This window comes from Capricornis sumatraensis, chromosome 17 (assembly GCF_032405125.1).
Source record: "Capricornis sumatraensis isolate serow.1 chromosome 17, serow.2, whole genome shotgun sequence".
Classification (NCBI taxonomy): Eukaryota; Metazoa; Chordata; class Mammalia; order Artiodactyla; family Bovidae; genus Capricornis; species Capricornis sumatraensis.
Window position 1 is genome coordinate 48,898,847 of NC_091085.1, and position 27,580 is coordinate 48,926,426.

At 37.5% G+C, this 27,580-nt stretch overlaps 1 protein-coding gene across 3 annotated transcripts in view; it reads right to left on the bottom strand.

Moving 5' to 3' along the window:
- Positions 1 to 27,580, bottom strand: part of GRIA2 (glutamate ionotropic receptor AMPA type subunit 2) — a 194,177-nt gene that overhangs the window by 93,058 nt on the left and 73,539 nt on the right. For all 3 annotated transcript variants that reach the window (XM_068990034.1, XM_068990033.1, XM_068990032.1), the window contains exon 3: positions 44 to 283. In XM_068990034.1, coding sequence (XP_068846135.1) covers positions 44 to 283 — 240 coding nt within the window. The remainder of the gene's footprint in view (positions 1 to 43; positions 284 to 27,580) is intronic.

The following is a 27,580-nucleotide window of genomic DNA, read 5'->3' on the forward strand; positions in this document are numbered from 1 at the left end:
TGAACTTGACCCATTACAGAGAGAGAGAGGCATTGTCACTTACCTCTGTCACTGTCATAGAGGTAGGCAAACTTGTCCCACTGGTAGTACTCAATCAAGCTGAGGAGGGCTCCTTTGAGGTCTGGTCGCATCTGAATGACAAATGGATGGGTGCCATCTGTTGGGAAGCTGGGAGTGATGAAGGACACATGGAGCGTGCCACAAAACGATGTGATGGTGTTTACTGACTTCTTGTCATAAAATCCAAAAATAGCATAGACTCCTCTTGAAAACTGGGAGCAGACTAGAAGAACAAGGGAAATAGAAAGATAAATCATTGAAATTGACATATAATCACATGCATTTGCTTGAAGCTAATGTCATTTTATATGATATACAACAGAATCAACAAATTAAAACAGAGAGAGAGCTGATAATTCATCAAATTTATGAAGATTTACTGTATTTGAGAAATACAAAGAATTATAAAACATTAAAAAATAATTCTGGTTATGGGACTATATCGAACTTAAAAGTTTTTGCACAGTGGAAGAAACTATCAACAAATCTAAAAAGGCAGCCTACTGAATGGGAGGGGATATTTGCAAATTATATATCTGATTGGGGGTTAATATCCAGCATATACAAATAACTCATATAGCTCAACAAAAAAATGAAAACAACCCAATTAAAAAGTGGGCAGAGGACCTGAGTAGATATTTTTCCCAAGAAGACATACAGATGGCCAACAGACACATGAAAAGATGTTCAACATCATTAATATTAGGGAAATGTAAATTAAACCCCACAATGAGATATCACCTCACACCCATTAAAATGGGCATCATCAAAACACAACAAATAACAAGTGTTGGCAATATAAGGAGAAAGGCAAACCCTTGCACAATGTTAGTAGAAATGTAAATTTGTACAGCAACTATGGAAAACATTACAGTGGTTCCTCAAAAAATTAAAAGTAGAACTACCACACAATCAAGCAATTCTACTTCTGGGTACTTTTCTAAAATAATGCACCCCTAAAATGTTCATAGCAGCGTTATATATATATATATATATATATATATATATATATATATATATATGGAAATATTACTCAGCTATAAAAAAAATAATAAAATCATGGATAGACCTAAAGGATATTGTGCTAAGTGCAATAAGCAAATACTGTATGATTTCACTTATATGTGGAATCTAAAACAATTATGTGAATATAACGAAACGGAAACAGATACAGAGAATAAAGAGATGATCACCAGTGGGGTGGGGATAAGGGGTGGGGATGAGTGAAATATGTGAAGGTAATCAAGAGGTGTGAATTCTAGTTGCAAGATAAATGAGTCATAGAGATGAAATGTATATTGTGAGGAATATAGTCAATAGTACTTTACATGGTGACAGATGGACTTATCATGGTGATTATTTTGTAATATGCAGAAATAAGGAATTATGTTGTGTACCAGGCACTAACATAGCACTGGAGGTCAATTATACATCAAAAGCAAACAAACAAACTCATAGGAAAAAAGATTGTATTTGTGGTCACCAGAGATGGGAAGTGAGGAAAGGGAGAATTGGATGAATGGGGTCAAAGGTATGAAATTCCTGTTATAAGATAAAGAACTATTAGGGATGTAATGTGAAGTGAAGTGAAGTGAAAGTGTTTGTCGCTCAGTCATGCCTGACTCTTTGTGACCCCATGGACTGTAGCCCCCCAGGTTTCCCTGTCCATGGTATTTTCCAGGCAAGAACATTGGAGTGGTTAGTCATTCCCTTTGCCAGGGAATATTTCTGACTAGGGATCGAACCTGTTCCATGCGCATTGGCAGGTACATTCTTTACCATCTGAGCCACGAGGAAAGCCCAAGGATGTAATGTAAAACGTAATAAATGTAATTAACACTGCAGAATGTTATATATGAAAGTTGTTAAGAGAGTAAACCCAAATAGCTCTCATCTCAAATTGTTTACATTTTTCTTTTATTTTGTATCTATGTGATATGATGAATGTTCACCAGACTTATTGTGGTGATCATTTCACGATATATGTAAGTCAAATCATTATGCTGTCTGCCTTAACCTCATACAGTGCTGTATGTCAATTACATCTCAATAAAACAGGGCTTCCCTAGTGGCTCAGATGGTAAAGAATCTGCTTGCAAAGCAGGAGACCCAGATTTGACCTGTGAGTCAGGAAGACCCCTGGAGAAGGGAATGTCTACAAACTTCAGTAACCTAGCTTGGAAAATTTCATGGACAGAGAAGCCTAGTGGCCTACAGTCCATGGGATTTCAAAGAGCTGGACATGACTGAGTGACTAACACTTTCACAACTGGAAGAAAAAAGGAAACATGCACATTATTATTTAACAGACTATATAAATGTAAACATATTTTAGGATAGCTTTATAAAAAAAAAGAGCACAAGTAAAAATCGTTAATTGTAAGAAGAACTAACTGCCATTATCCGGGATTTATATATATTCATGAGAATTCATTCCTTATATTATCTGATTCTTTTAAAAGGCTTTATTGTGCTAATAATGCTTTTATACTACACAGTTGGTGTGTTTATGAAAGGTCCAATGGTGACCAAAACCTCTTTGAGAGAAGATAGAAGCAGGCCTGGCATCACGCATAGACACATGTCACCCGAAAAGGACATCTCCTGCCTTCAGAGATGGAATCAAGTAGCAGCTGAATGAAGCGCAGAACTCCTCATCTTTTTTAACCTTTCCCATGAACTTAATTTATGCATGTGTCTGCTTCACATGAGACAAAATATTATCAAAATGCTTTGGCTTAGAATCATTCTTAGAAGAAAAAATACTATATTTTATTGGGAAGTCCCCATCACTCCTACAATCCCTTGTTCTCTACCCCTACTTGTATTTCAGTGAAGGACCTTCTCCCAAACCCTTCCCCACAGTCAGATCATCACTAAGTCAAGGTCATTCAAATACCTAAATGTACTCCAAGGTGGTCCCCTTATGTCTTTCTCTACTCCAACCAGTTCACTAACAGCATATGTTATGTACCTGGTGCTTGCCCTGTGGCCTGGCATGGTACATTAACTTACCTATTTCTCGTGATAACCTTCAAAATAGGAACTATTATTATTTCCAAACTGCTGATAGGAAAATTAAAATGTAGGAAGACGAAGTGACTTAACCAGTCAGACATCTAGTAAATGAGAGATGCTATATTAAAACCCAAAGAGTTGAGATTCAGAGTCCACATTCTTTATTAACAGATAATATTGTGTTTCTCACTCGGATTAGTGGAATACCTACCCAGTGTTCTTCCTTCATCCAATTATGCCCCTTTTTATTCAATTCTCCACAATTTAACCAGAATAATTTTTGAAACACAAATTTAATTCTATCTTTCTGAGAAGTAGGGTTCCTTTGTCCAAGACTAACCCCTGCAACACACAATACAAACCACAGACCCCAGTTCTTAAGACAACAAATTCAGGTCAACTACATGCTTTGAGTGGATGAATAACTGATGTTTTTAATTTCAAAGTTTATTTCAATCCAAAATATGAAAGTCATCTATCCAAACTTCCTTTTACATTGGTTAAACATCATTTAAAGGATAAAACCAATACTATCATATTTCACTTTAATTTAGTCACAAAAATAAAAAGATCTATAGAAAAAGTAGATTTGTTTCATAAATAAGAGTATTATTTATTTTCATAAGTAAAGATCGTTGTTTCATAATAAGAAAATTGCTGAAGATTATAATAGCTAATTGCAGCAATCCAAACATGATAGGCAATAATTTCTAATGACTACTGTGTGATATGAAATGAAAGCCAGATTATTTAGTTATTTCTTTGAGTGGCCTTTATTCATCAAATATTCTTATTTTCCTTTAAATATTTCTAGTCTTCAACTCATTTCTGCCTTTCTAACATAAGACATTTTCTGGGATTTTAGGTGTAATATGTCATTGTGCAATGTGTCTAGGTCTCTGTAATATATGAATTGCCATCTTTACTATCAATTTTCTGCACAACAGACTAATATATCTCAGAAAACAGCTGTGTGTATTTTAAAACTTTAACATAAAGCAAAGATGAGATTCCTGACATATTCACACTTATAGTTCTGTCCTGGTCTGAGTATAGAACTGGAAAACCACCTTTAATGTGTCTGACTTTGCTCATTGCTCACATACATGAGAAAGCCCTTTCACTATTAAAACCCATCTATGTAAATTCTGCCATGATTTATTTTATACATGTATATATGTACTGACATGTATATCTTAAATCTCAAGCTTGTTCAGAAATTGTTGATATCACAAGACATAAAAATGAGAAGTTGCTCTAAAATTCTCTCTGGGTCTATTTTATTTCATTTCCTGCAAAGTATTGGCATATCACCTAAATTCTATAGGAATATCAGGCAACATGATTTATTAATGAGGCTTCCTCATCCATTCTCAGTGAATCACTCGGTAAAAGAGGCCAGTGTTTGAATACACAGTCTGAATAAGGAGCCATTACCTTTCATTTTCCATTTGTTTTAGACTCTGGAGTAAGTTGTCAAGGGACCTCCTGGTTATCATGACCATCTGGAAACACCTGGCACTGGTCCAACAATATGCACAGGCTGCACAAGGCTTCATCAGAAATGACAGTTCACTAACTCAGGAGGTACTTGAAAAGAGTGCAGGCAGTTCAGCTGATTTTCCAGGCAGTTCAGCTGATTTCCCAGTGGCCATAACTGCAGAACCATGGCCACTCCCTCCTGACTATTCAGCCACCTCTTAACCTCCCTCCTTGTCCTTCATCTCTTCATGACACATATTCAGTTGTCCACTTGCCCATATCCTCTATTTTTAAGGTTTTTCCTCTCTTGGTGTCCCTTTACGACACACACAATGAGCCCCATTTAGTCACCACAGCTCCTCTCCCTTGACCTCATGTCTGTCATTGTCCCTGTCCCCAAGCATGATAAGATGACATTGCAATTTATACCCAGGACTCAGTCAGAATGTTGACTTGAGCTAGTGTTTCACTTATCCAATCTGCAAGACCATCTCAACAAGAAACACTGAGTACTAAGCTCCTAACATGCCACTCCCAAAATACCAGAGTGTTTGCATGCTATTAATAATACTGATCTTCTCCCCAGTACTACACTGATACAAGAGCCCACTGACATAATACCCAAGAACATGAGTGCTCTACTTTGAAAGGACTCCTCCTTGATTAGAAACAAAATTGCTCATTTTCATCTCTACCTTATTCCCTAGCAATCTTCTAAAATTCAGTCATTTCCCTAACATATCTATCCTGAAAGAAGGAAGACTTACTATCAAGACAATATTTAAGTAATGTATCATAGCTCTGGAAACAGCTTCAAAGACACATTTCTTTTTTTTTATTTTTAAAATTTCACATATAGTCAAAACTATGGTTTTTCTAGTAGTCATGTATGGATGCAAGAGTGGGACCATATCAAAACCACAGTGAGGTGCCATTTCACGTCAGTCAGAATGGTTGCGATCCAAAATTCTACAAGCAATAAATGCTGGAGAGGGTGTGGAGAAAAGGGAACCCTCTTACGCTGTTGGTGGGAATGCAAACTAGTACAGCCACTATGCAGAACAGTCTAGAGATTCCTTAAAAAACTGGAAATAGAACTGCCTTATGACCCAGCAATCCCACTGCTGGGCATACACACCGAGGAAACCAGAATTGAAAGAGACACGTGTACCCCAGTGTTCATCACAGCACTGTTTATAATAGCCAGGACATGGAAACAACCTAGAAGTCCATCAGCAGATGAATGGATAAGAAAGCTGTGGTACATATACACAATGGAGTATTACTCAGCCATTAAAAAGAATGAATTTGAATCAGTTCTAATGAGGTGGATGAAACTGGAGCCGATTATACAGAGTGAAGTTAGCCAGAAAGAAAAACACCAATACATTATACTAACGCAGATATGTGGAATTTAGAAAGATGGTAACGATAACCCTGTATGCGAGACAGCAAAAGAGACACAGATGTATAGAACAGTCTTTTGGACTCTGTGGGAGAGGGAGAGGGTGGGATAATTTGGGAGAATGGCATTGAAACATGTATAATACCATATATGAAACGAATCTCCAGTCCAGGTTCAATGCATGATACTGGATGCTTGGGGCTGGTGCACTGAGATGACCCAGAAGGATGGTATGGGAAAGGAGGAGGGAGGGGGATTCAGGATGGGGAACACAGGTATACCTGTGGTAGATTCATGTTGATGTATGCAGAAACCAATACAATATTGTAAAGTAATTAGCCTCCAATTAAAATAAATAAATTTATATTTTTTTAAAAAAGAGTTGGACCATAAAGAAAGCTGAGTGCCAAAGAATTGATGCTTTTGAACTGTGGTGTTGGAGAAGACTCTTGAGAATCCCTTGGACTGCAAGGAGATCCAACCAGTCAATCCTAAAGGAAATCAATCCTGAATATTCACTGGAAGGACTGATGCTGAAGCTGAAGCTCCAATACTTTGGCTACCTGATGCAGAGAGGCGACTCATTGAAATAGACACTGATGCTTGGAAAAAAGAAGGGAGGAGGAGAAGGGGACAATAGCAGACGAGATGGTTGGATGGCATCACTGACTCAATGGACATGAGTTTGAGGAAGCTCCAGGAGATGGTGAAGGACAGAGGAGTCTGGCACACTGCAGTTCATGGAGTCACAAAGAGCCTGATATGACTGAATGACTGAACAACAATAGCTGATTAACAGTGTTGTGATAGTTTCAGAGGAACAGCAAAGGGACTCAGTCATGTATATACATGCATCCATTTCCTCTAAACTCCCCTCCCATCCAGACTGCCATATAACATTGAGAAGAGTTCCATGTGCTATACTGTAAGTCCTGGCTAGTTATTTATTTTAAATATAGCAGTGTGTACAAGTCCATTCCAAACTCCCTAACTGTCATTTCCCTTTATTCTTCCCTGGCAACAATAACAACTCACAGTTCTTTAAGTCTGTATGCTTTGTAAATAAGTTCATTTGTATAATTTTTTTCTGATTCCACATATAAAAAATGTCATACGATATTTCTCCTTCTCTGTACGACTTATTTACTCAATATGATGATCTCTAGGTCCACCCATGTTGCTGCAGGCGGCATCAAAATGAGTTAGATAATACTGTACCCCATATAGTCACCTTCTCCCATGTCACCTCTGGAGGGAGAGCAAGGAAGAGAAAGTTCCCAGCTTCACATCTAGATTCATGACCCGCACAACTACCCTCTGTATATAAACATTATTATAAACTTTTGAATTCTTATGCTAAATAGCATTAGAATTGTACTTATGCCTTACAATTCCAAGCTGAATGTAAAATATTAGGTAAAGATGCTCTGAGTATGCCTTTAATTAAATATTTAATATCAACTTTGAGAAACTCAGCAAAGGCAAATCCTTTTTAAAGATACTTTAGGTCAAAAAGCAGAAATTATAATCTCCTGGGTATAAGTAACTTGCTGATTACTCTACTTTTTATTACAAGCCCAGATGATACAAGTCAATAACAATGCTGATGGAGCAGCCAACTCACATCTTTTTCTCCTAGGTAATTCTGCTCATTGGTGCTGCTAATGCGGTATATTCCATACAGCCTGGAGAACCTTGCATGATTATTTAGTAGAAAGGGAGAATAAAAGAGCCTGATGGCTTTTGCTTAACATGTTTTACATTTATAAATTGCCATTGACTGGTATGAAACCTGTAGTCTGCTTCATAAGCAGGAACCGTGCTTTGCAGCTTGTGTGAAGTCTGCACAAGTCTGTGTGAAAGCTGCATCACCAAACAAGCCCGACCTCAAAATCTGGAGACCAAAGAAAATCTCTTTCATCTTTTATCACACAGTTTTTGGCACAATGTCCTTGTAAACATAGATCCCAATTTTACTATTGAAATCTTCCTTAAGATCTCTTAATCATTACATCTAATAATTTTTTCTCATATGTAGCTTTCTTGGACTGTCTGAATTTATTATTATTTATTCTGTTTCCATATAAAAATTAACCTGTTCTAGTTCTATGAAAACTGCCATTGGTGCTTTGAAAGAGATTGCATTGAATCTATAGATTGCCATGAATACTAAAAAGAATACTAAGATGGGATCACTTTACTTAATAGCCATTTAAAGTTATTTTAAAATAATGACTGTATTTCCCTGTACAATACATCCTTGTTGCTTACTTGTTTTATACATAATAGTTTATATCTCTTAACCCCTTACACTTTTCTTGACTTCCACCCTTCTCTCTCCCCACAGGTAACTAGTTTGTCCTCCATATCTGTGTGTTTCTGTTCTTTACATATGTTCCTTTGTTTTACTTTCTAGATTCCAAATATAAGTGATAACATACAGTATTTTTCTTTCTCTGGCTGACTTATTTCACTAAAAACATATTACCCTCCGGGTCCATCCATGTTGTTGCACATGGAAATATTTCATTCTTTTTATGGCTAAGTAATATTTTAGTGTGTGTGTGTGTGTGTGTGTGTGTGTGTGTGTGTGTGTGTGTGTGTGTGTGACATTTATCCATCTGTCTGTTGCTAGACACTTAGACTGGCTTCCCAGGTGGCTCAGTGATAAAGAATCTGCCTGTTATGCAGGAGATGCTGGTTCTATCCCTGGGTCAGGAAGATCCCATGGAGGAGGAAATGGCAACCCACTCCAGTATTCTTATCTGGAAAATTCCATGGACAGAGGAGCCTTGCAGGCTACAGTCCATGGGGTTGCAAACAACTGAATATGACTGAGCATGCATGCACACACACTTAGGTAACTTCCATATCTTGGCTATTTTAAATAATGCTGCTATGAACATTAAGGTGCATATGTCTTTTCAAATCAGTGTTTTCATTTTCTTTGAAATATATCCAGGAGTGGAATTGCTGAATCATGTAGTAGTGTTATTTTAGTGTTTTGAGGAACCTATATATTGATCTTTATAGTGGCTGCAACAATTTACATTCCCATCAACAGTGTACAAGGGTTCCCTCTTCTCCACATCTATCCGGCATTTGTTATTTGTAGACTTTTGGGGGATGGTCATTCTGACAGGTGTTAGGTGATATCTTATTTCAGTTTGATTTTCACTTCCCTGATAATTAGTGATGTTGCACATATTTTTATGTGTCTATTGGCCATTATATGTCTTATTCTATATTTCTTCTGCCCATTTTTAAATCAGGTTGTTTTCTGATATTGAGTTGTATGAGTTGCTTAAATATTTTGCATGTTAACTCCTAGTCAGTCATAGTATTTGCAAATAATTTATCCCATTCTGTAAGTTATCTTTTAATTAAGCATTTAAGTTTAATTAGTTCTTCTTTGTTTATTCTTCGTATTGTTTCCATGGTGTTAGGAGTCCAATAAAATAAAATATTGCTCCAATATGCATTAAACAATGTTCTGTCTACATTTTCTTCAAGGAGTTTTATGGTTTCAAGGAGTCTTACATTTACACCTTTAATCTATTTTGAGTTTATTTTTGTGTGGTATTGAAGAATATTCTAATGTCATTCTTTTATATGTAGCTGTACAGTTTTCCCAGTAGCATTTCTTGAAGAGACTTTTCCTCCATTGTATATTCTTGACTCCTTCGTCATAGATAAGGTGACTTAGGTGCATGGATTTATCTATGTGCTCTCTATCTTGTTCCATTGGTTTATATTTCTTTTTTTTTTTCTTTTTGTGCCAGTACTGTACTGTTTTGATTATTATAGATTTGTAGTATAGTCTGAAGTCAGGGAATGTAATTCTTCCAGCTTTGTTCTTTTTTCTCAAGATTGCTTTGGCAATATGGGACTTCTAGTTTTTTAAAACATGACCTGGATATTTTGCTAAGAATTGCATTAAGTCTGTAGATTGTTTGGGTATAATTGCCATTTAACAAGATTAATTTTCTAATCCAAGAGCAAGAGATCTTTCCACTTCTTTGTATTACCTTCAATTTTATTCATCAATGTTTTCTATTTTTCAGAGTATAAGTCTTTTGACCTCCTTGGTGAAGTTTATCCCTACCTTTTTTTAGTTGATTCAAAATGGAATTCTCTTCATGCTTTCTCTTTCTGATATTTACTAGTACATGTAGCTAAGCAACAGATTTGCAGTTGTTCAGTCATTCAGTTGTGTCCAGCTCTTTGCAGTCCCATGGACTGCAGCATGCCAGGCTTCCTTGTTCTTCACTATCTCCCAGACTTTGCTCAAACTCATGTCCATTGAGTCCCTGATGGCATCCAACCATCTCATTCTCTGTTGCCCTCTTCTTCTGTTGCCTTAAATCTTTCCTGGCATCAGGGTCTTTTCCAATGAGTCGACTCTTCTCATCACGTGGCCAAAGTATTGAAGCTTCAGCTGCAGTATCAATCCTTCAATGAATACTCGGGGTTGATTTCCTTTAGGATTGATTGGTTTGATCTCCTTGTTGTCCAAGTGTCTTCTCCAGTACCACAGTTTGAAAGCATCAATTTTCTCATTTTGCTTTCTGTAATTGATTTCTAGTTTCATACCATTATGGTCAGGAAAAATGTTGATGCAATTTCTATTTTCTTAAATTTGTGAATGTTTGTTGTATGGCCTACCATGTGATCTATCCTGGAGAGCATTTCACATGCACTTGAAAGGAATGTTTTTTTTTCTTGTTTTTGGATGGACAGTCCTATAGATATTAAATCCAAGTGGTCTGTGTCAGTTAATACGACTATTTCCTTATTTATTTTTTGTCTGGATGTAAGTGACATGACTGAAGCGACTTAGCAGCAGCAGCAGCAGCAGCAAGTAAGGCATTAAAATCCTCTCTGATTATTTCATTATTTTCAATTTCTCCCTTTATGTCTGTTAATATTTGCATTATGTATTTTATTTTCCTGTATTACTATATCTAGTGCTATATCTTCTTCTTGTATTGATCCCTTTATCATTATAAGATGTTCTTCTTTGGCTTTTGTTATAGACTTTTAAAAAAGTCTATTTTGTCTGATCTGAGTATTGCTAAACATACCTTCTTGTCATTTCTATTTGCATAAGTTTCTTTTTCCATCTCCTCACTTCCAGTCTGTGTATGTCTTTAGCTCTGAAATGAGACTCCTGTAAGCAGCACATAGATGAGCTTGTTTTGTTATTCAGTCAGCTGCCCCATGTCCTTTGATTGAAGTATTTAGTTCATTGGCATTTAAGTGATTACTGAAAGGTTAAGTACTTATTGCCATTTTGGTACTTCTTTTGTGTTTTTGTTTTGTCTCATTTTCTCTTTTTATTCTCCTACTTTCACTTTACTCCCTTGTGGTTTAATGACTGTCTGGAGATGTGCTTCCATTCCTTTCTATTTAGTTTATGGAACAACAGACTGGTTCCAAACAGGAAAAGGAGTACGTCAAGGCTGTATATTGTCAACCTGCTTATTTAACTTCTATGCAGAATATATCATGAGAAACCCTGGGCTGGAAGAAGCACAAGGTGGAATCAAGATTGCCTGGAGAAATATCAATAACCTCAGATATGCAGATGACACCACCCTTATGGCAGAAAGTGAAGAGGAACTTAAAAGCCTCTTGATGAAAGTGAAAGTAGAGAGTGAAAAAGTTGGCTTAAAGCTCAACATTCAGAAAACTAAGATCATGGCATCTGGTCCCATCACTACATGGGAAATAGATGGGGAAACAGTGGAAACAGTGTCAGACTTTATTTTGGGGGGCTCCAAAATCACTGCAGATGGTGACTGCAGCCATGAAATTAAAAGACACTTACTCTTTGGAAGAAAAGTTATGACCAACCTAGATAGCATATTCAAAAGCAGAGACATTACTTTGCCAACAAAGGTCCATCTCGTCAAGGCTACGGTTTTTCCTGTGGTCATGTATGGATTTGAGAGTTGGACTGTGAAGAAAGCTGAGCGCTGAAGAATTGATGCTTTTGAACTGTGGTGTTGGAGAAGACTCTTGAGAGTCCCTTGGACTGCAAGGAGATCCAACCAGTCCATTCTGAAGGAGATCAGCTCTGGGTGTTCTTTGGAAGGAATGATGCTGAAGCTGAAACTCCAGTACTTTGCCCACCTGATGCGAAGAGTTGACTCACTGGAAAAGACTCTGATGCTGGGAGGGATTGGGGGCAGGAGAAGAAGGGGACGACCCAGGATGAGATGGCTGGATGGCATCACTGACTAGATGGACGTGAATCTGAGTGAACTCTGGGAGTTGGTGATGGACAGGGAAGCCTGGCGTGCTGCGATTCATGGGGTCGCAAAGAGTCAGACACGACTGAGCGACTGAACTGAACTGAACTGAACTTTTGTTTTGAATCTGTGGTTACCATGGAGTTCACAGATGTTGATCCATAACTATATCTATTTGTTTCAAACTACTGTTCATTTAAAGTTCAAACACATTCTCAAAGATCACCATTTTTTACTCCCTTCATACACATTGTGTCTTTTTAAGTTATATTTAACACCTTCACGTTCATCCCGTCACTTGTTATTGCAATTATAATAAGTGTATATGAAGTGTATAAGAAGTGTATATGACTTTACAACTCTTTGTTTTTAAATCTTCAGATTAGCTTATTTAAGAGGTTGATCCTTAGACTTTGTTATATATTTCCCTTTAATGTTTTTTCCTCTTTTATAGATACTTACTTCCTGCTGCAGCCTTTTCTTTTCCACTTAGAGAAGACCCTTTCACACTTCTTTTTTTTTTTATTTTTACTTTATTTTACTTTACAATACTGTATTGGTTTTGCCATACATTGACATGAATCAGCCACGGGTGTACATGAGTTCCCAATCCTGAACCCCCCTCCCACCTCCCACCCCATATCATCTCTCTGGATCATCCCCGTGCACCAGCCCCAGTTCTTATAGGTTTGGTTTAATATTGACAAATTCAATTTTTGCTTGTCTGAAAACTTCTTTGTCTTTCATTCAATTCTAAATGATAATCTTGCTGAGTAGAGTATCCTAGGTTGTAGGTTTTTTCTCTTTTAGCACTTTAACTAAAGCATGCCAATCACTTGTAGCCTGCAGAGTTTTTGCAGAAAAATTAGCTGATAACCTTATGTGGTTTCCTTCATATATGACTTTTTCTCTTGCTGCTTTTAGAACCGTCTCTTTAACTTTTGCCATTTTAATAATTCTATGTCTTAGTGTGGGTCTGTTTGGGTTCATCTAGTTTGGGATGCTTTGTGCTTTGTATACCTGAATATCAGTTTCCTTCTGGTTTGGGGAATTTCAGCCATAATATCCTCAAGTACATTTTCAATCTCTTTCTCCTGAGAACTTTAGACTATAAAATATGCTTAATGTTCTCTCAGAGGTCCCTTAAACTGTTCTCATTTTTTTTTTGGGTGACTTCTTTTATTCTTTCTTCCAGATCACCTATGCATTCTATTGTATCATCTGGTCTGCTATCAATTCCTTCTAGTGTATTTTTCATTTTAGTTATTGCATTCTTAATTCTGTTTACTTTATATACACTTTCTTTTTAAGCCCTTAAAAATTCTCACTGTTTATTATTTTCCCTAATTAGGTCAATATTCTTATTACTGCTGCTACTGCTGCCAAGTCACTTCAGTCGTGTCTGACTCTGTGTGACCCGATAGATGGCAGCCCACCAGGCTCCCCTGTCCCTGGGATTCTCCAGGCAAGAAACTGAGTGGCTTGCCATTTCCTTCTCCAATGCAGTAAAGTGAAAAGTGAGAGTGAAGTCACTCAGTCTTGTCCGACTCTCAGCAACCCCATGGACTGCAGCCCACCAGTCTCCTCCATCCAAGGGATTACTAAGAACTCTTTGTAAGACAATTATTTATTTCTTTCATTAGTTGTTTTTCAGGGTTTCTCTCCTGCTTTTTTGATTGAAACAAACTTCCCTGTCTTCTCATTCTGCTTAACTTTCTCTGTCTCTAGGGAAAAGAGATAGGTAGCTGAAACAGTTATCTACCCTGGTCTTGAAGGATGTTCTTGTGTGGGAGCATCCCTATGCAGCCTGCATGTGCCCAGTGACTTTGGGGGACAGCTAGGTCTGACATGAGCATAAGTCACATTTATCCAGGGTGTCCTGGCAGTTATCACATTGGTAGGAGGTGGGGCTGGAGAAAGAGGGGCTAGAGCCAGAACCAAGTGTGAGCCGGGACTTCTCTACTGCTGAGGGGCCACCACACCTTAGTGGGAGCAGAGGTAGGTCCCCAGTTGTTGGAGCAGAAGCCCTGAAGTTTGGTCTGAGCTGGTTCCAGTCCCACTAAGTGTGTACTCTCCCCTCCTCCCAGCAGTGCTGGACCAAGAGGAGCTGGCGTGGAACCTTGGTGTGGGTCAGAGCATTGGCTGTGGTGGTTGCAACGCCAGTCAGAGTCTCAGATTACTCCTGACCTGCGGTCGCCATACATAGTTGGGGCTGGCTTCACCCTATTCAGAAGCCACTCCAAGCCTTAGCCATCTCCACCTCTCATGACCTAGCACTTGTGACCTAGAACTCACCTCAGTTGTGGCAGCCCTTGCCCTTGCTTGGGGTGAGTAGGGCTCAGTGGGCATGAGGCTCAGGCTGGGGCAAGCACTGGGCAGTGTCAGAAAACTGTCCATAGTTCCCTATGGTTTCAATCTACTTTGTGTTTAGGGAGTAAGCAAGTGTGCATGCTCTTTGCCAATGGAGCTGTTTGTTACAGCCTTCCTGTTAGTTCAGCTGGATTTCAAACTATCTTGATCTCAACCTCTTATGGTATATTCCTGGCTGGAGATGACAGCTCAATTCCAATCTATCATCTACTGGAGAACTTCTTATTCTATATCACTCAAACTAATTCCATTAGAAAATAAAAGGAAAGAAAACCTTGAAAACATTAGCCTACAAATCATGTCTTTGTACTTTTTTTTTAAATTTCTTTCTGCTGATGGTATCATAACTCTTGCAATCACTGATTTTTGATATTTCAGAATAATTAATTCATTACTCTTCCTTGTCCTGCTCATGTCATCTATAACCAATTCTGTTTTATTCTACTATACTTGTTCCATTAACCAAGTATATTTAAGAACTTCTGAGATTACGGTTTAGATATGGGAAGATAGCTTTGGGCATGATAGATAAGATCCTTACTTATATGAAGCTTGTGTGTTACACTTTGTATTTCTTGCACCTTAGTTCTATTTTTCCCTGGTTCTTTCCCACGTCCTCTCTCACCTTCCTCCAAATCATATTCTTGGCATGTGAGCCTTCTTAAAGAATACCATGTAATTGACATTCTCCAGGCATCAGTCTTCCAACTGTTCCTTTTTTAACATTCTATCTCTTAATGGTATCATCTCTTTTAACAAGGCCAAATTCCATTTTCTTGTGTAAATGTTTCCCAGACCTGAAACATTACAACAATTGTCTCTCTTTACCTATTTATTTACTGAGAAAATACATACTGTATATTATTATGTAGCAAATATACTATATACAGTGTATATATAATACAAACACTGCATATGACTAACTTTTGAATTTTATATTTTCACAGCACAGTGGTGAAGGAATCTGCCTTCCAATGCTGGAGATGCTAGAGACAAAATTAAATCCCTGAGTCCAAAAGATCCTCTAGAGTAGGAGATGGCACCCCACTCCTAGTATTACTGTCTGGAAAATTCCATGAACAGAGAAGCTTGCTGAGTTATAGTCCACTGGGTTGCAAATAATCAAATACTACTGAACACACATGCATATTTATATTTATTTCTTTGTAAGCATGATTTTTAGTTATAATATTTAATTCTTTCAAGACCTCAAATATGAGTTTTCTCAAAACAAAAAGAGAAACAATGGAAAGAAATCTATAAAATATCATTATTTTACATTGTTTAAAATCCTGTAACATTGATCTCAAGTGTTAAACATCATAGAAAATTTATTATGTATCCAAGGATCTTGGGCTTTGACCTCAGATGGAGCAACTGTAGAGCTACAAGTGAGAATAACCAGGGATTGAATCTTGCTCTGCTATTACCTAGTTTGACTTGGTTGGGCAAGTTACATATTTCTCTATGTCTCAGTTCAGCCAACTGTAAAGGAAGATAATCATGCTACCCACCTATTTAATTTGGAAAGGGGCCTTATGGAAGAAAAGATAAGCTGAAACAGTGCTGGCAACTACTAAGGCCCAATAAGTTTCTCATGACCTGCCTTCTTATTTTCCATATTCTTAACAATGTTGATATTAACTATTTATTAATCATGCACCAGGATTTTACTCATTCTTTTCCTTTAGCATAAAATTCACCAAATCCATAGGACAAGTATTCATATGTTTAAAAAAATCTACCCTATCTTTTCAGAATGTGAGAATCACACCAGACTTTTCGCCTTCCTTTATCCCCAGAATGAAACAGTCACCAAATAATGTCCATCTGACATCTCAAATCTGTACTCTCCAGCTCTGCCAACGCTGCCTTAATACGATCCTTCAACATTTATTGGCTAGATCACTGCAATAACCTCCCAAATAGCCCTTTTTATAATAAATCTCTTTCCTATCAAGGCAGATATAATGCCCTTGCTGAAAATTCATCATTGTCTCCCCAGTGCTTAGAGAACAAACTACTTTCCAGAGCTCAGGTGCTGCCCACTATGTGTGGTCTGAGTCATATGCCTCTCACATGCGATTCTAATGCAGTTTGCATTTCTACGTCTCAGCCTGAATTATAAATTTCTACCTTTGCCCTTGAACTGAGAGCTAATTGAAAGCAGAGAATGAAGTGTTATTTATCTCCAAGCACAGTCCGGCCCATATTTGACCCACATTGGGCATTTGATAAATGTCGTGTAATAAAATAGCAGTTCTTCCATGAAAAGTGTCCTTCTTACCATCAACTGAACATGGTTTTCCCTGAATCTGATCCCCATCAGCACTCGGCTTTTACCTCCCTTGTGGCCTGAAACACAGTGTGTTTGAGTGTGTGGGCATGTGTGTGTGTGGCGGTGGTTGGGGGAGGGGGGGGTCTGTGACCTCCTTGAGAGAAGGGGTCAGTGTGAGAACAGCGTAAAATCACTTGAAACAGAAGCTCATCTCCATCCTCTCCTGGCCACCTAGCAAAAGCATCACTGAGCCTGCGCCTGAGGTTCCTAATCTACTGAATGAGGATGCTGATTTGTATCCTGCCTTCCTTATAGAAAATCTTGAGAGATTAAATTAGAAATATGGCAAGAAGTCCTCGGGAGAATATAAATCACTACATAAATGTGTTAATGACAATAAATCCAAGCATAATGAATTGTGTCCGTGGCAAAACCCAGTTCAGGAACTTTTACAATTACATTATCAAATATTTGTTGAATGAATACATGAACCTAACTAATTGTATAACAAAGATTTTTATAATGAAATTTCATTTTTGTTAATACTGTCAATTTCATTTTGTTAATACTGTTAATACTGGTATTTCTGAAAGCATAACAATATTTTCTTCAACTATCAGAGTGCAAGAAATTTAGTCTATCTTTTCTCATACCAGGGAAAAAAAAACCACGATTATGAATCTGAGAAGGCAATCTTTGGAATATTTTGAAATTTAATTATTTTAAATTTTCAAAATGTATTTTATATGTGGAGAAGTTGAACCAACTGAGGTGAAGTTACCAACCTGAAAAAATACGTAGTTCAGTATACAACTGAAAATGTGAATGAAAGACTTGAACTTCTGTCTTGGAAGTTGTATGTCACCCAATGAAGTTGGATGTCTATAGACATCCAATAACAAATTTTGCACTTGAAAGTATCTTCAGGGATTCTCACAATCTCAAATGTCTTATATAATTCAATGGAATTGTTCAAACCTGAAAACATTATAAGCAACATTTATTCCTTAAAAAGTGCAACTGTTGAAATATAAAGGTTTTGGAACATTTGGTTTCTATATAAAAATTCGGGAAAATGTGAAAAATGGAATTCTCTTTCTTTTTTAGAAAATCAATACCCTTTCTCAGATAAATCAATACCCTTTTCTCATAACAAAATGGAGTAAAACTACTTACTCTCCACTGATGGCCTTACTTAAAAGTTTACATATATACTGGGGCACCTTCTTTTCCCATCAAGTGACAGAAGGATTTCACTCTCAGGAGCTGACAGTTCAACATCTCTTCTAAAAGGTTCATCTCTTTAAAAGCCAACCTTTGCTTGTCCACTGCTGTCTTCCAGAAGCCAGCACAGTTCCTGGCATGGACACTCCATTTACAGGGAGTGCCTGAAACACTCAATGATTCAAAGACAATGTGAAGGATAATACACACAGACCACAACAACATTTTCTATAAATTGCCTTGCTGATGATTTTCCCTATAGCTCTGCCACAAATCATTACTATGGGAAATCACTTCTCCTATGCATACATTTTAATCCCATTTTTCATACAAATACTAAATAGGATTCAGCATCATCACTTAGGAGCAGAGAACAGTGAAGTTGTAATAATACATTTTTCTTTCCCACTAACAAACGTTTATCCTTCCTGACCTTCGTGCTACACTTGCTGAGTGAGGTGAAATGTCATAAGTTTATTGCCATTGCTCATATTATATGCAGCTTGAAAAAAATCTATAACATTTATTCTGGATTCATTCATCATCTTGGGAGAGCAACAGCAGACCTGGCAGTAATAGGCAATAACTCTCAAGTGAATTTTAATGATGGGTTCTGGACACATAAATGAAAGAGAATTACCTCTGTTTATAGAAGATGCTGTTTCACAAAAGACAGTCCTATTCTTCATTCCTGGACATGTATTTCCTCCCCATAAATACACATAGCTCTACCCTCTACAGATTCTTGCCTGACTTAGGTTCTGTATAAGTTCTGAGCATTGTGTTCTCTGATGGGACTTGAGTGTGTGGGTAAAGCATGCCAGCTGCATCATCTGGAGGCCTGGCTTCCAAGTCCAATAGTAACACCAGCCATCTGTATGCTTCTCATAAAAGGCAGCTTTCAAAGGTCTCTGTGCCCTCTGAGGTCCCCCAGAGCTCAGACTTGGGCTCAGGTGGCCAACTTCAAAGTTTGAGTTTATTTTTGCTACTTTTGAGTTATACACATTTTTTTTATGTTATTAAGACAAACAGATTGGGAGTTTGGGGTTGACATACACACTCTGCTTAATATTCTGTAATAACCTGTATGGAAAAAGAATTCAAAAAAATCACAGATACATATATATCTATAACTGAATCACTTTGCTGTACACCTGAAACTGGGCTTCACTGATGGCTCAGACAGTAAAGAATCTGCCTGCAAATACGGGAGACCCAGGTTCGATCCCTGGATTGGGAAGATTCCCTGGAGAAGGGACTGACAACCCACTCCAATATTCTTGCCTGGAGAAGTCCGTGGACAGAGGAGCCTGGTGGGCTACAGTCCATGCAGTCACAGAGTCAGACACAACTGAGTTACTAACACTTCCACACACCTGAAACTAACACAACATTGTTAATTAACTATATGCCAATATAACATGTAGGTATTGCATATTTATTATTCATCACATCTTTACTCATGAAAAATGAGTGTGTGTGATGCAATAGATTTTCTCCAATTAAATTCTGTTTTCTGCATGTTTCATTAGTCTTTTCTTCTTCTTTTTATATTTTTCTCCTTACCACTTCAACATACTATTTCCTTTTTACTTTCCCGTCACTGCTTGCCGTTTATCTGTGCCTTCAGTGTGCTACGGGTATCCTCGGCTCCGTAGCCACTCTTGATCATGATGCTTGAAAAAATTCTACCGTCTTACCTGATTCTGATTCAAATGAAGGATTTTTCTTTTCCTTTTTTTTTTCACCAAATACAGATTAGATGCTATTTCAGTATATATAAACACATTAACTTTTCTGATCAAAACCTATGTTTAAAAATATGATTGAAAAATAATTGAATTAAAACACTTCTCAAAAATTGGAAATTTTTTTAAAAAATTGAAAAAAAATATAATTGAAAAATGAGAAGATTAATACTTAAAGGAATTTTTTAACTGTCAGGCAAATAAAATGACTGAGCTTTTTATTTACGGCCTTATCGTTTGACTGCTCTCATATTGGATCTGATAACCGTCTTGCCTCTGAATGGCTCAGAGTTCCTGAGGCTTTCATGAGCTTCTTGTTCAGCTTACTTGTTGGTAAGTGAGAGGGTTTCTATCTATAATATGTGTTGCACATACGTGTTAACCCACATAAGTTCATTAAAAGAAACATTTTTTGAACAATATATAATGAGCAATTTTGCAGATGTACTAGGAAGAGCTCTGGATGTCCCATTGCCAAGTACCTGAAGTAATTAAAGTCAGCACAGTGGATTTGCTCATGCTTAGTGTGTTGGTCCTGGTAAAATTAGGACCTAGCATCTGGTGAGCAAGCATGGCACCTGGCTCTGAGGCATGCCAAGGGTGTGCCTGCTTCACTGATACACTTCCCGTCAATATCAGGAGCAGGGCTAGAGAGGGATGAAGAGTGCCTAGAGAAAGGATTAGTAACTCACTGATGTTCTGGTCCTCCTATTTACCTATTTGTTTAATGTTTATTTTATATTTAAGCATATTTGATTAAATATGTTGTGTTAGTTTCAGGTGTACAGCAAAGTTACACATATCCATGCATCAATTTCTTTCCCCTTATAGCTTATTACAGAGTATTGAGCCAAGTTCCCTGTGCTATACAGTAGGTCCTTGTTGGTTATCTATTTTAAATATAGCAGTGTGTATATGTGAATCCCAAACTCCCAATCTGTCCATTTATATTCCAAGAGACAAGGAAGGACACTACATAATAATCAAGGGATCAATCCAAGAAGAAGATATATCAATTATAAATATATGTGTACCCAACATACAAGCAGTTAAATACATAAGGCAAACACTAACAGTTATAACAGGAGAAATCATCAGTAACAATATTAGTGGGATGCTAACATCTCACTTACACCAATGGACACATTATCCAGATAGAAAATCAATGAGGAAACACAAGTTTAAACGACAGTTTATCTTAATAACATACACAAAATGTGTGTAACTCAGAAATAGCAAGAACAAAGACAAAAAATTTGAACATGCATATTCAGTCCATGGAGTCACAAAGAGTCAGACACAACAGAGTGACTGACATTTTGAAAGTGAAGTCGCTCAGTTGTGTCCCACTCTTTGCGACCCCGTGGACTGTAGCCCACCAGGCTCCTCCGCCCATGGGATTCTCCAGGCAAGAAAACTGGAGTGGGTTGCCACTTCCTTCTCCAGGGGATCTTCCCAACCCAGGGATCGAACCCAGGTCTGCTGCATTGCAGGGAGATGCTTTAACCTCTGAGCCACCAGGCAAGGCTATAATTTCCCTTTACTCTCTCTGTTTCCCAGAAGCCAGCCCTTCTAGCAAACATTTGGCAGATACACGTCCACATTTCTAGTCCCAATAAGAGTTGATTTTGTTTGTTTCAGTTTTAGTTATGTTTTTGATCAATGAGATCACAGGGCAATTGTTCCATGACCTGTGTTGACATTTGACAGAGAAATTGCCCTGCTGGTAGAGACTTGGTTCATTCTTTCAAACTACTGTTTAGTATTCCCTGGCTTGGATAAAATATCATGAGAAATACTGGGCTGGAAGAAGCACAAGCTGGAATCAAGATTGCCAGGAGAAATATCAATCACCTCAGATATGCAGATAACACCACCGTTATGGCAGAAAGTGAAGAGGAACTAAAAAGCCTCTTGATGAAAGTGAAAGTGGAGAGGGAAAGAGTTGGCTTAAAGCTCAACATTCAGAAGACTAAGATTATGGCATCTGGTCCCATCACTTCATGGGAAATAGATGGGGAAACAGTGGAAACAGTGTCAGACTTTATTTTGGGGGGCTCCAGAATCACTGCAGATGGTGATTGCAGCCATGAAATTAAAAGATGCTTGCTCCTTGGAAGGAAAATTATGACCAATCTAGATAGCATATTAAAAAGCAGAAACAAAGAAAAAATAAAAAAAAAAATTAATTAAAAAAAAATCAGAGACATTATTTTGCCAACAAAGGTCCATCTAGTCAAGGCTATGGTTTTTCCAGTAGTCACGTATGGATGTGAGAGTTGGACTGTGAAGAAGGCTGAGTGCTGAAGAATTAATGCTTTTGAACTGTGGTGTTGGAGAAGACTCTTGAGAGTCCCTTGGACTGCAAGGAGAACCAACCAGTCCATTCTAAAAGAGATCAGTCCTGGATGTTCATTGGAAGGACTGATGCTAAAGCTGAAACTCCAATACTTTGACCACCTCATCTGAAGAGCTGACTCACTGGAAAAAACTCTGATGCTGGGAGGGATTGGGGGCAGGAGGAGAAGAGGACGACCGAGGATGAGATGGCAAGATGGCATCACCGACTCGATGGACATGAGTCTGGGTGAACTCCAGGATTTGGTGATGGACAGGGAGGCCTGGCGTCCTGCGATTCATGGGGTTGCAGAGAGTCGGACATGACTGAGCGACTGAACTGAACTGAACAGGGATATTTAGCTTGTCAAGAATTTTTACTACTGCAAACAAGGCTGCAGCAAATATTTCAGTGCATGCATCTTTGTTCACTTGTGCTAATATTTCTGCAGGCTGCTGCTGCTGCTAAGTCGCTTCAGTTCGACTCTGTGTGACCCCATAGACAGCAGCCCACCAGGCTCCTCTGTCCCTGGGATTCAGGACGGATGTTTAAAAGTGGAAATACTTTCTTGAACCTACTACTGGCTAATATTATCCTCGCTCTCAAATTGTCACCCAAATACTAATTTACACTCCCATCAAAATAAGATCAATTCCTTTTAAATTTTCTTTTTGGTGTTTTTCACTAAGATTGAATATGTTTCACCTTTAACTTTTACTAATGACTAATGGAATATATAAAATTGCATTTCATCTTTGCTTTAATAATAACAAGTTATATTTTGTACTTTTGTGGTAGAAAGCATTATTCCTAAGTTTTTTTCCCACATATTAACTATTTTAAAATTCAAAATATCCTAAGATAGCCACATTTTATTGATGAAAAAGTTGAGAATACTAAGAGCAGCTCCCTAGAAAATAATGAGGTGTCAATCCCAGGCAGTCTGACCACAGAGTTGTTCTTTTTTTAATTATTAATTAATTTATTTATTTCACTGTGCCGGGTCTTAGTCGCAGCACACAAGATCTTTGATCATCATTGCTGCATACAAACTCTTAGTTGCAGCATGGGGCATCTAGTTCCCTGACCAGGGATTGAACTTGGACCCTCTGCATTGGGAGTGTGGAGTCTTAGCTACTGGATCACGAGGGAAGTTCCCCAGAGCTTGTTCTGTCAGCCACTGTACTTCCTACTGCTGCTGCTGCTGCTAAGTCGCTTCAGTTGTGTCCGACTCTGTGTGACCCCATACACGGCAGCCCACCATGCTCCCCTATCCCTGGCATTCTCCAGGCAAGAACATTGGAGTGGGTTGCCAATTCCTTCTCCAATGCGTGAAAGTAAAAAGTGAAAGTGAAGTCATTCAGTCATGTCTGACTCCTAGTGACCCCATGGACTGCAGCCTACCAGGCTCCTCTGTCCATGGGATTTTCCAGGCACGAGTACTGGAATGGGGCGCCATTGCCTTCTCCAGCATTTCCTACTGGTAAACAGAAAAATCTGGTTTCCCATCATTACTTATAAGAAAGTACATCTACTTTTGCTTTTTCCTTTCTTAACAATTCTTATATTTTGCACACTTTTCCTATTAGGTTACCATGTAAATTTTGATGTAATTCTCTATGTTAAATTTATATTTTTATTCCTTTTTCTTTTATTTTTCACTTCATTTATTATAACACTTGCGATCAAATTCTCAATCTTTTGCTTGATAACGTCTAGATTTCTTGTCTCTTTTAATAAGGATTTCCCATACTAAGATTTTCAGAATATATTTTATGTTTGATCTTATAATTGTCCTTTTATAATAAATTCTTCTAACACAAATACTTGGTTTTTATGCAAAGAAGAACTCCAGTTTTGTTTCCACAGAGATATTCAACTTTCCAAACCCCTTAGTTTAGTTATTGATTTCTCTTAATTTTAAGTGTTACCTTTATCATATCCTAAGCTTCTCTAATGCTGGGATCTATTTCTGAAGATGAACATATGTGTTTAATTACTACACCTTTTTGGAAATAGAAATTACTGTGCAAAGCTTTCTGACCTATTGATTAACATATTTGTTCCCTCAAATTTAGGTTAGGCTTGGATTGAAATACAAATTCACTGGTAGGGACAAACATTTACAATATTAATTTTATTTTATTTTTTTTAATATTTTTTTTATTTTTTATTTTTAATATTTTTTTAAATTTTAAAATCTTTAATTCTTACATGTGTTCCCAAACATGAAACCCCCTCCCACCTCCAAGTCAAGCTCTATTAACTCAGATCTGTTTGATTTCTGTAAAGTTTTACCGTTTTATTCATACCTTACACACCTCTTATTAGGTTTATTCCTAATTATTGTGTAGCTTTATCGGTATTATCAGAAGTTTGTTCTTTAGAGTTTCTATCTTAGATATTACCAGCATCTAGGAAAGCTATTGACTTTAAAATGATACCTATATATCTAGGTTTTTGAACCTCTAAACAGTTCTGTTAGCTTCTGTTTGATTCTCTTGAATTCTTCTATATGTAAAAACCATTTTGGTGTAAAAATTTTTACCCATCTCACTTTTGGACCATTCTCTGTAGTTTGTATTTCTATTATATTTTAAAAATAATAATAAATTGAAAAGCATACCATTTATCTGGTTTCCAAGCAATTAAAATTGAGTGTGAAGTTGAAAAATTATATGATATATTTGATCAATCTATATAATCAAACTTTCTTATACAGCCCATAATTATTCTGTTCCCGTAATATAATGGCTTTTTAAAAAAGCCTCTATTTTGTATGAATAATTGTTTCAACTTTCCACTTAATTTACTGTGTGGTCCATAAAGAATGAAAAAAAATTGGGGGAAATATAATGGCAGTTACCTAACATCAATATTTAGTCATTAACAATACAATTTTGTAATTATTCATACCCTAGTCACAGAACACCATAGGTGCATCAAAGCAAAGGAAAAAATAATTAGCTAAGAAATAATTCTCCCCTAGTAAAGATGGGAAGATGAAGTAAAAGTGCTCAGAGGGATGAAAGCAAGTGTATAAAAAATGAATTGCTGAAGAGGGGCATTTGAGAGCAGGAGAGCTCAATCTAAATTAGTATTGCAATAACTATTGGGGTTCTATGAATGACAATGCTGAAAATAGAAATGAGCAGCTAATTGCAAGGCAAATATTAATTTTTGTATATATCTTGTACTTTGCAGCATAAGTTATTTCAGCTGCATGTGATTACTGAAAATAGGCACACATGAATTCAGTTAAAGCCTTCATTTCAAAGATACCTAAATGAATGGGTGTCTTGTTCTGAAGAACATGTGTGGTTTTGTACCTAAGTCACAGCATAAATGGCAGATTGGCCATTTTGAGGTGCCTAAATTAAATGCAAATGGTGGAAACATAAAGCAGAAACAAAAATTCTCTGCTGAAATCTGAACTACTCAATTTGTTTCCTGACCTTTTTCAGAGTTTCTAGATAGTTGTCAGGCCCCTCGTGTACTATTTGGGGAAGCAACAAGCTAGGGAGAAGAAAAATTAAATAATTCCTAAAGGAATCAAAGAAAATGTTCTGATTTCAAAATGGACCAAAATTAAAGTCATAGTGCCTTTCATACATCAGTAAGGATGACAATAGATCTTTCATCAATGAGAAAAACAAAAAGTAAATCTTAACACCACAGTGAAGAAAACTAAGGCATACCCCTCTAAACCAGTATATACCCCAAACTGATAGCCTATGCCTATGAAATTGTTCCTTCTGGGGTATTATCAGGAGAAAGCAATGATGTATCCAGTCAAGGCTGGTATTTTATACATGCTAATCTTGCAGAGTGTCCAAGATGATATGAATACTGATGAAGCAGCCACATATGTGTGTAAATCTAACTTTCTTTTATCCAACACATGTCATGCTCTCAAAGAATCAGAAAGCAGCATAAGACCCCAAGCAATCAGATGCTAACTGGATAAAACTTGGCCAAATTATTTGTGAAATTATATTTTTCATAAGATGAAATTTCCCTTAAAGTGGTATGCTGTATTTCCGGCTATCATGTGATAATCAGAATCTACACTTTTTTTTAAATATAAATTTATTTATTTTAATTGGAGGCTAATTACTTTACAATATTGTATTGGTTTTGCCATACATCAACATGAATCTGTCACAGGTATACATGTGTTCCCCATCCTGAACCCCCCTCCTCCCTCCCCGTACCATCCCTCTAAAAAAAAAAAAAGGACAAAAAAAAAATCTACACTTTAATTGTGACATAAAGGAAAAACCTTAGAAATAGGTGGGGATTCCCTCATAGCTCAGTCAATAAAGAATCTGCCTGCAATGCTGGAGATCTGGGTTCAATTCCTGGGTGAGAAAGATCCTCTGGAGAAGGAAATGGCAACCCACTCCAGTATTCTTGCCTGGAGAATCCCATGGACAGAGGAGCCTGGCGAGCTACAAGTCCATGGGGTCCTAAGAGTTGGGCATGACTTAGCAACTAAACAACAGCAACAAATTGGAAATAAGTACAGCAAGTTTGATCTCTACATGACCAGTATTTTTGGAAGTAATAGCTAAAACTGACACAATACATGAAGCAGCAGGATTTCTTCTTAGAGTGACTATGCTAAGTCCCTTAATTCTCCCCTAAACCAACAAGCAGGGAGATTAAGCTTCCCAAGTTACAGCTAGCGACAGTGGAGCAAGAACATAAACCCACATAGCTAGAACTAACTAGAAAATGTCACTTGAGAAACACTGGTAGTTGCTGGTTCGTAAATAAGTTCACTTGTACCTTTTTACTTATATTCCACAAATAAGTGATATCATATATTTGTCTTTCTCTGTCTGACTTCACTTAATATGATAATCTCTAGGTCCATCCATATTGCTTCAAAGGGCATGATTTCATTCTTTAATGGCTGAGTAATATTGCATTGCTTATATGTACCACATCTTTTTATCCATTCATCTGTTAATGGGCATTTAGGTTGCTTCCATGTCTTGGCTGAGGAGCCTGGTGGGCTGCTGTCCATGGGGTCACACAGAGTCGGACACAAATGAAGTGACTTAACATGCATGCATGCATTGGAGAAGGAAATGGCAACCCACTCCAGTGTTCTTGCCTGGAGAATCCCAGGGAGAGAGGAGCCTGGTGGGCTGCCATCTATGGGGTCGCACAGGGTCAGACACAACTGAAGCAACTTAGCAGCAGCAGCGGCAGCAGCAGCAGCATGTCTTGGCTATGCTAAATAGTGCTGCTATGAATATTGGAGTGAATGTCTCTTTTGAATTATGGCTTTCTCCATATATATGCCCAGGAATGGGATTGCTAGATCATACTGTAGCTCCAATTTTTAGTTTTTTAAGGAACCTCCATATTGTTCTCTATTGAGGGAAGAAATGG